General features: G+C 54.9%; 1 protein-coding gene across 27 annotated transcripts in view; it reads left to right on the plus strand.

The window, feature by feature from the left end:
* Nucleotides 1-6,982, plus strand: part of TMEM8B (transmembrane protein 8B) — a 25,136-nt gene extending 18,154 nt beyond the window's left edge. For 15 of the 27 annotated variants that reach the window (XM_070054173.1, XM_051856544.2, XM_070054149.1 and 12 more), the window contains 4 exons: nt 28-206; nt 3,384-3,530; nt 3,696-3,812; nt 4,070-6,982. In XM_070054173.1, coding sequence (XP_069910274.1) covers nt 28-206; nt 3,384-3,530; nt 3,696-3,812; nt 4,070-4,432 — 806 coding nt within the window. In that variant the 3' untranslated portion in view covers nt 4,433-6,982. Of the gene's footprint in view, nt 1-27; nt 207-3,383; nt 3,531-3,695; nt 3,813-4,065 lie in introns of all 27 variants that reach the window. The other 12 variants (XM_070054193.1, XM_070054206.1, XM_070054205.1 and 9 more) reach the window with 1 other exon arrangement.
* The last annotated feature ends 1,659 nt before the right edge of the window (nt 6,983-8,641 follow it).

An 8,641-nucleotide genomic window follows, 5' to 3' on the forward strand; every position in this document is an offset into this window, starting at 1 on the left:
TTCCGTCCCGTGCCTTCCCGCCTGCAGGGTGGCGGGGCTGGGGCTGCACGGACAGTGCGGACGCACTCACCTACGGATTCCAGCTGCTGTCCACCCTGCTGCTCTGCCTGAGCAACCTCATGTTCTTGCCACCCGTGGTCCTGGCCATTCGGAGCCGCTACGTGCTGGAAGCTTCCGTCTACACTTTCACCATGTTCTTCTCCACGGTATGCAATGGTGTCTTGTCTGTCTTCCCTTCCCTTCCCTTCCCTTCCCTTCCCTCCCCTCCCCTCCCCTCCCCTCCCCTCCCCTCCCCTCCCCTCCCCTCCCCTCCCCTTCCCTTCCCTTTTCTTTTCTTTTCTTTTCTTTTCTTTTCTTTTCTTTTCTTTTCTTTTCTTTGTCAGAGTTACACAGAGGGAGAAGGAGAGGCAGAGAGGGAGAGAGGTCTTCCATCCGCTGGTTCACCTCCCAGTTGGCCGCAATGGCCAGAGCTGTGCTGATCCAAAGCCAGGAGCCAGGAGCTTCTTCCGGGTCTCCCATGTGGGTGCAGGGGTCCAAGGATTTGGGCCATCTTCCACTACTTTCCCAGGCCATAGCAGAGAGCTGGATCGGAAATGGAGCAGCTGGATCTTGAGTGCCCATATGGGATGCAGACGGTGGCTTTACCTGCCTTTCCACAGTTTTTAACAATTGCTTTGACCTGTTAATGTGGTTGGAGAATAATCAGTCACAGAACAGCAGTGAGCTGATTCCCCGAAAACCTCTCCATCTCAGAGATAGTAGCTCCATTTCCTCCTACTCTTTTTTTTTTTTTTTAAGATTTATTTTATTTATTTGAAAGAGTTACACAGAGAGAGAAGGAGAGGCAGAGAGAGTGAGGTCTTCCATTTGCTGGTTCTCTCCCCAATGGGCTGCTGATCCAAAGCCAGGAGCAAGGAGTGAGGAGCCAGGAGCTTATTCCGGGTCTCCCACGTGGGTGCAGGGGCTGAAGCACTTGGGCCATCTCGTACTGCTTTCCCAGGCCATAGCAGAGAGCTGGATTGGAAGTGGAGCAGCCGGGTCTCGAACCAGCACTCATATGGGATGCCGGCACTGCAGGTGGCGGCTTTACCCACTATGCCACAGCGCCGGCCCCATCTCCTACTCTTTTTATAAAGATTTATTTATTTGCAAGGCAGAGAGAGGTGAGAGAGAGAGAGAGAGAGATTGATCTTCCATCAGCTGGTTCATTCCCCAAGTGCTTACAATATCTGAGGCTGGAAACCAGGAACCTGGAGCTCAGTCTGGGTCCTCCAGGTTGGATGCAGGGACCCAAGCACTTGGGCCATCACCTGCTGCTTTCTCAGCAGGAAACTGGAGAGTAAGTGCAGTAGCTAGGACTTGAACCTGCATTCTGATATGGGATGTGGGCATCCTAAACAATGGCTTAACCCACTGTGCCACAGTGCTCCCTCCCCACTTTAGTGCAGAGGAATTCGTAGGAGAAAGTTGGCCCTGAGTCCTTCCCCAGATGTGTCTGCAATGTCCGGGGACTCAGCTTTGCCATTTTCTCTGTTGGCGTGTCTCCTTCCTTCCTGGAAATGTAAAGATCTGGGACAAGTATCTTTTCCAGAAAGTTTTGGGCATTTCCTTTTATAAATGAGAAAGATATACGGCACAAGTATTTGGTCAGGCCTACAATGTGAATGCTTTAAAAGAAGCTTTAATGCTTTAAACGAAGGTTTTAATCACAAAACAGTATTGGGTAATTTGGTTGCCTGTAGTATTTGCTTCTGGTCATGGAAGTAGAGACTAATCAATGTCCTATAGCTAAAATAGAAAAAGACCAAACTACTGATTTGTTCAGAAACTAAATTGAGTCCCAGTGGGTGAGTGCATTTGAGAAAGAGCCCAGCTCTAGCCTCTTGGCCAAACCTACCTTGACCCCCACCTTTCCTGCATGTTCCCAGTTCCCCTAAGAGCTCACACCCTGTGGGCTTCACTCTCAGGCCTTGCACTAACTGGCCCTCTTCATCCCCTTCTCCCAGTGCTGGGGTGGGCAGCTAAGGAAAAAGGCAGCCCTGAGGCCGTGGGGAAGAGCACGGGGAAGGGGTGGTCTCCTGGTGCTGTCTGTGCCACACTGTGGAGAGTGCAGTAAAAGGCAGGCTGTTGGCATTCAAAGGGGTCTGCCGGTCTGTAGTCCCCGCTCGAGTCTCTGGTTACTGCTGTTGTGACATGGAGACTTGTGTTGCTCAGCTGTCTCTTTCCTGAGCTATGGACTGGATATCCATGGCCCTGCTCACAGCCCTCCTGCCTCTAGGACCTGTGTTATTGAGGTCTGAGAAGCTGCCTCTTTTATGGGTACAGATCCCTTGTGATTTAAGTGTCTCTTAATAAAATGATAGGCTGACTTGGCCTGAAGCAGTTTCTGATATTAATCTTCAAGTCACTCCAAAGGCCACCTGCGATGCCGCACTTAACCTTCCTGCCCCAGCCTCAGTGCAGCCCGATGGACTTCAGTCCAGCCCTGGCACAAGATGCCCTGAGATGTGTGGGGGTCAGAGATCAAGATCAAGTCACAGAATCTTCAACTTTTCTAATGTCTGCTGGCCTGTCTCAAGCTTAGCTCCAATGAGTAGATTTTGATAAAATTTATAGAGGTCAGAGCCCCTTTTTCTCCTACTGTAGACTTTTTTTTTTTTTTTTTTTAAGTTTTAGGCTTTTTATTCAGTGAGAGAAATGCACAGGAGAATGAGGGCCCTGTCTAAAGGAGAGGGAGATCTGGATTCATCCCGAGCACCAGGGCCAGCCACGTGTGGGAGCGTGCAGGCCGGGAAGCATGGGGCAGGTGGCCCGGAGGCCACGCCTTCCCTACTGTAGACTTTAGATTTTCTTCTTAACCCTGCTTCCATGGCCATCACAAGCCGCCCTTCCCCGCGCTCTTCCCCGGCTGTGGGGCCTGCCTTTTTCTTACTGCCCCCGTCTCTGCACCGAGTGGGAGGGGATGAAGGGTGCCAGTCAGTGCAGGTCTTGAGTGAAGCCTGTTTCAGAGTCTGAGCTACCCGGGAAATAGACATGCAGAGGTTTGGGTCCGGGTTTGGCCAAGAGGCCGGGGCCAGCCTCCCGAGCTTCGGCCAGGGATGGGGCCTGTGGGGGGGCCCATGGTGAGCGTGAGGTGTCAGGGAAGGATGGGCCTTTGCTTGAGAGGTCCGTACCCCCCGACCTGGCACTCTGCACAGCACGTTCCAGGAGCAGGAAGCTTAGCCAGGTGAGGTCCAGGGTGAGGCTGAACATACATGGGGTTGATGAAGCACACCGGGCCTCCCCATCACATTCTCCTCAGGCGTGGGGGCGTCAGGCTTCTCCCAGCCCTGATCCGTGACCTCTGCTCCAAGTTCTCTGAGTGCTGGCGCTTCTCCCCCCAGTTCTATCACGCGTGCGACCAGCCAGGCATTGTGGTGTTCTGCATCATGGACTACGATGTGCTGCAGTTCTGCGATTTCCTGGGCTCCCTGATGTCGGTGTGGGTCACTGTCATCGCCATGGCTCGTTTACAGCCTGTGGTCAAGCAGGTCAGTCCAGAGCGGACCCTGGGGGACAGCCATGGCCAGGGTCTGCCCAAGTCCACTCTTCACCTCTCCCTGGGGGCTTTTCATAGAGCCCGCTGCCAGCCTGGCCCAGCCCGGGGAGTGCTGTCACCCGGCTCTAGCCCAGGCCTGGGAGAGCTCTTTCTCTAGGTGCTGTATCTGTTGGGAGCTATGCTGCTGTCCATGGCTCTGCAGCTTGACCGACATGGACTCTGGAACCTGCTTGGACCCAGCCTCTTCGCCTTAGGGATCTTGGCCACAGCCTGGGTAAGGGTGGAAGGGGCTGGGGTGGGGGGCGGTCAGTCCCAGCCAGACCTGGATGCAGGGCCCTGGGTCTCTGGTCCCCAGCTGTGGGTGGGCTTGGGCTCTGTCACTGTCACCTGCTGCTCACAGTGCCCACATCAATTTTGGCAGGTGCCTTAGGTCACGGCCCGGGCTTGGGGGAAGCCTGTGAGTGCCCAGCTCTGGCTTGGGTCCCAGGCCCTCGCGTTGCTGAGCCCCACTTCTCTGCCTCCCCCAGACAGTGCGCAGCGTCCGCCGTCGGCACTGCTACCCACCCACGTGGCGTCGCTGGCTTTTCTACCTGTGCCCAGGCAGCCTTATTGCCGGCAGCGCCATCCTGCTGTACGCGTTTGTGGAGACCCGGGACAACTACTTCTACATTCACAGTATTTGGCATATGCTCATCGCTGGCAGTGTGGGCTTCCTGCTGCCCCCTCGTGCCAAAGCCGACCCCCGGGTCCCCTCTGGCGCCCGGGCCCGGGGCTGCGGGTACCAGCTGTGCATCAATGAGCAGGAAGAGCTGGGCCTTGTGGGCCCAGGAGGGGCCACCGTCAGCAGCATCTGTGCCAGCTGAGGGGAGCTTTGGGCCTGGCCCTTGGGAATAGGAGCCTGTCCTGGGGTTCGCCCCTAGGGCTTGGAGCCTTCCCAGGGACCAGAGAGAGAGGACATGGAGTCTTGCTCAAGGACATAGAACTCTTCCAGGAGCCAGTCCCCGTGCCTGGAGAGCTGCCTGAGGGCCTGGGGTCCTGCATCCATGGAGTCCTTCTTCAAGGCTGGAGCCCGTGCAGTGCTCAGAGCCCCCTCAGCACCCAGGAGTCCCTTCCCGGAGATCTGGAGCCCTCCCAGAGACGTGGATTCCTTCCCAGGGAGACAGAGTGCTGTCAGGAAGCAGGCGTCAGCCCAGAGCAAATGGAGCCCACCTTGGGGAAGCCGAGTCTGCAGGCTTTCCCAGAGGCTCAGCGGCTCTGTCCTCGGGCTGCCTTCGTAGAGGCTGGGCTTGGCTGCAAGGGCGGATGCAGGACAGATGGAGCGGACTGGGTGCTGGTATCCTGCATTGGTACAGGTGGAGTCTGGTGTGTCTCCAATGAAGTCCGTGCTGGTTCTGTGCTGCCTTCTTGCCTGGGGCCAAGGGGTTGGGGAAAGGAGGGATGGAGGGACCCTGAGGAAATCAACAGGGGCAGTGGGAGCCCAGCCTGGACCAGCTGCGGGAGCTGCTGCCTGAGGCTGTTGCTTCACCATCCACACCCCCCGCCTCCCATTCTTTGGTCCCTAGGTTCATACCCAGGCACTTCCCAATGCTAATTCCTCAGTCCTGATGGAGTCCAGTGTGCAGTAGCTGTGGTGTGTGTGTGTGTGTGTGTGTGTGTGCACATGTGTGTGCATGTGAATGAGATGACTTACATCAGTGACCTGCACTTCCCTCACGATGCCGCACCCGACAGGGAAGGAAGCCAGGGCTCAGGAAATCGGAGTGACAGGTACAAATCTGTGCAGGAAATATCGCAAGAGTGTGACTTCTGTTTTGAGTCCCCACTTTTCCTGAGCGCCAGACATAACCTTTAGAGATTTCCTCTTTCCACACAGTCATGGCAGAGCTTTTTCTAAATTATTTATTTGAGAGGCAGAGAGATGGGGAGGGAGGGGGAGGTGAGAGGGAGGGAGAGAGCGTGCATGCGAGAGGGGTCCCATATGCGGATTTATTCTCCAAATGCCTACAACAGCTGGGGCAAAGCAGCAGCAAGGGGCTCAGCGTGGCTCTCCCACGTGGCGGAGGACTCCAATTACGTGAGCCATCACCGCTGCCCCCCAGAGTCTGCATTAGCGGGACACTGAGGTCAGGAGCAGAGCTGGGGTGGAGCCCAGGCACTGATGTGGGAGGTGGGCATCTTAATTACTGAGCCCCCACTCCCACAGCTGAGTTCTGAGAGGCTTATAGAACGCCAAGACGTTGGGGGAGCATTCTCCCTGCTCCCCAGTGTCCACACTGCATCTGGCCCCCGAGACTTTCGTCATTCCATCTGGCCCCCAGGCAGCAGCCCAGACAGGCCCTCTGGGGTGGGGGGAGGTTTCCCATTCCCAAATGCAGCCTGAGGCTCTCTCCACCACTTCTCCTCCTTAGGCAGACGCCTGTGTGGTTGTCTGAGGTCTTGGCTCTGCAGACATACCTTGAAGCTGTTCCTGCTCTGGGTATTACTCAACAGTCCACACGTTGTAAATCCTGCAAACCTATGCAGGGGTTTGGCCCTAGCAGTGGGGCCCAGGACCCCTCTCTTTTGTGCTCTCACTTGCCTGCTCTTCTCTCTTCATTCCTCCTTTTTGCTAATTAACTTTTACTTATGTTTTCCCCCAAATATTTTATCTATCCGTGCCTTAAGTCATCTCGTTTCCATTATGGGCCTGTGCTTTTGAAGCCCCAAAGCCAGGAAATCATTGCTTTCTTCCCTGCTGTCTGCAGTCACATCTCTTCCTTGGGCACTGGGCAGAGCATGACGCAGCAGTGACTGGGCTGGCCGCTCTTTGCATACCTGCGACACGTCATCACAGCAGGATGTTCTGAGCCAGGTCACCAGGACGCTCGAGCCCAAACGGCTGTGGGTCAGGACAGAGTTCGCTGCTGGAGACCAGCTCCAGCCAGTCCAGGGGCCCCAAGGTGTGAGAGGTGTCGGCGCTCGAAGAAATGAGACACACTCACAGCAAGGCTGACGGCATGGCTGTGGCTCGCCAGCACCAGACTTTATTTTTATATCATAAGCCACATAATGACTCTTTTTTCTCACAATAATAAGTCTGTTGTCCACTTTTTTCTAATTACAATTTCTTTGATTTTCAAGGGCATATTCAGAGCATGGGTTGCAATCACAGACAGGTGCAAGATAACGGGCTGCCCACACAAGCCAAGGCCCGGAGTGCTGTCGAGCTATGCAGAAATTGGCTACACAAGCTAGAACAGTACCTTCCTAATCTAATCTTTGCTAGAAGCCCCAAGTTCAAAGCAGGCCCCTTTTAAAATGTATCCCCTCTTTGCAGTTCTTTCTGTAATTCTAATTTCTTTATTGTACTTATTTAAATGTTCACTAGATCTATTCCACAGTTTTGACATCCTAACCATTGTAGTATTTGTAGCATATATTGAATTAAAGCTTTAATAACATTTATCTTTATTCCAGTGGGAAGTATATACCAGGAAGCCTGTTGCCTTTTAATTCTTTTTCACAAACAGCTGAACCTTGTATAAAGCATTAACCCCTTCTCCCACACTAGCGTTCTGCTTGATTAAAATTTTACAAAGTAATGGACATTTTGGGGATAATGAGACTAAGTGTTCTTCCCAAAAATTAGGAATACAGCAGTCGTTAGTGGGACACCAGGAAGCTCCGGCTTTCTTATGCAGAGTGCAGTTTCCCACAAACCTAAAACCACCAAGAGGTCCGCAGCTGTCCTCATGCCTCGCCGAGGCAGACCTTCTGCTGTGACCTTGTCAGCCAGCTGAAGTTGCCTCGGCCTGGTCAGTTAGCAGAGCCCAGGACACACAGCAGAGGGAGACAGAGCTGGGACACGTCCCACCCAGCCAGGAGTGACCGCAAGCTGATTCCTGGAAGAGGGGAGCTTGGATGAGGCATAATGGGCTTGCCAGAACGCCAGGATGCTGGGAAAGTGCTCTCAGGGGGCACCAGTGTCCGTATCGCATCCCTCCCCTGAGGTTTCCATCTGGTCCCCAGCCAGTAAAGCACTTAGAGCATGTCGTGTAGTGTGTAGCCTGTGACACATGGCCCGCATACGTTAGCGAAAGGCCTCCCAGTGTTTGGACGTGGGGAGGGAACAGCAGGGGGGAGGCGGGGGTAAGAAAGGCTGGTGTTTACTGAGGACCTGAACAGTCCAGTGTGTGTGTGTGTGCGCAGCAGGGCGTCAGAGGCGGGCAGCAGAGACATAGCCGACAGAGGTGAGGGTCTGATTTTTATGCTCTGGGCAATGAGGAGCCATGGAAGAGACTTAAGCAGGAGAGTAGCTCAGATTGTTTCGTCGGATGGTGCCGAAGATGGATTTGTGGGGAGAGATTAGAGGAGGAGAGCACAGCGACCCAGCCGCTGCAGTGTTTCACTGGAAAGAGCTATTAGGACTGTAGGGCTCGGTGGTGACAGGATGGGGGCAGGAGTGCGCTCTGAGGGGGGGTCAAGGACGACCGCCGTGCTCCTGACGTGGAGGGGCGGTGCCGTTCCTGACTTGCCAGGCAGATGATGAGTTTGGCTTTGGGTAGCTGGAGTTTGAGGTGCCAGGGGGATTCCTGAGGGTGAGGGAGCAGCGAGAGGACAGTGCTGGGCGTGGACTCTGGGAATCCTTTGTTATCCGATGACTTGTCCCGGGTGGGCGGGGAGAGCCCGAGATCCAGGCAACTGCTGCCTGCCTTGCCCACGGAGCTGTGGCTGGCGCATCCTGCCACTGCCTAGTGCTGACCTGCTGTGCACACCACCGGACCCAGACAGCCGACCCCTTCCGCTGCTGGGAGCACGTTCAGTGACACAGGGCTCAGCGCCCAGACGGTGATGCGAGCGGAGCCCTGCCCTGAAGGTGGCAGTCCTGTGTGACTGCCTGAGTGAAGGGCCGACGACTTGCTGCAGGATGCAGAGAACCGTCTCAAAATGCACCAGCAAGCGATTCCTGGGCGAGATGGTGGCTAAGCTAGCTTTTATTAAAAAAAAATTTTTTTTTGAGAGGTGGGGAGGGTGGGGCAGGAGAGAGAGCGTGCATGCGCCAATCTGCTGGTTCATTCCCCTCCCCCACAATGCCTACAACAGCCAGCTGACCACAGCCAGGAA

Source organism: Oryctolagus cuniculus, chromosome 1, assembly GCF_964237555.1.
Source record: "Oryctolagus cuniculus chromosome 1, mOryCun1.1, whole genome shotgun sequence".
In the NCBI taxonomy this organism is placed as follows: Eukaryota; Metazoa; Chordata; class Mammalia; order Lagomorpha; family Leporidae; genus Oryctolagus; species Oryctolagus cuniculus.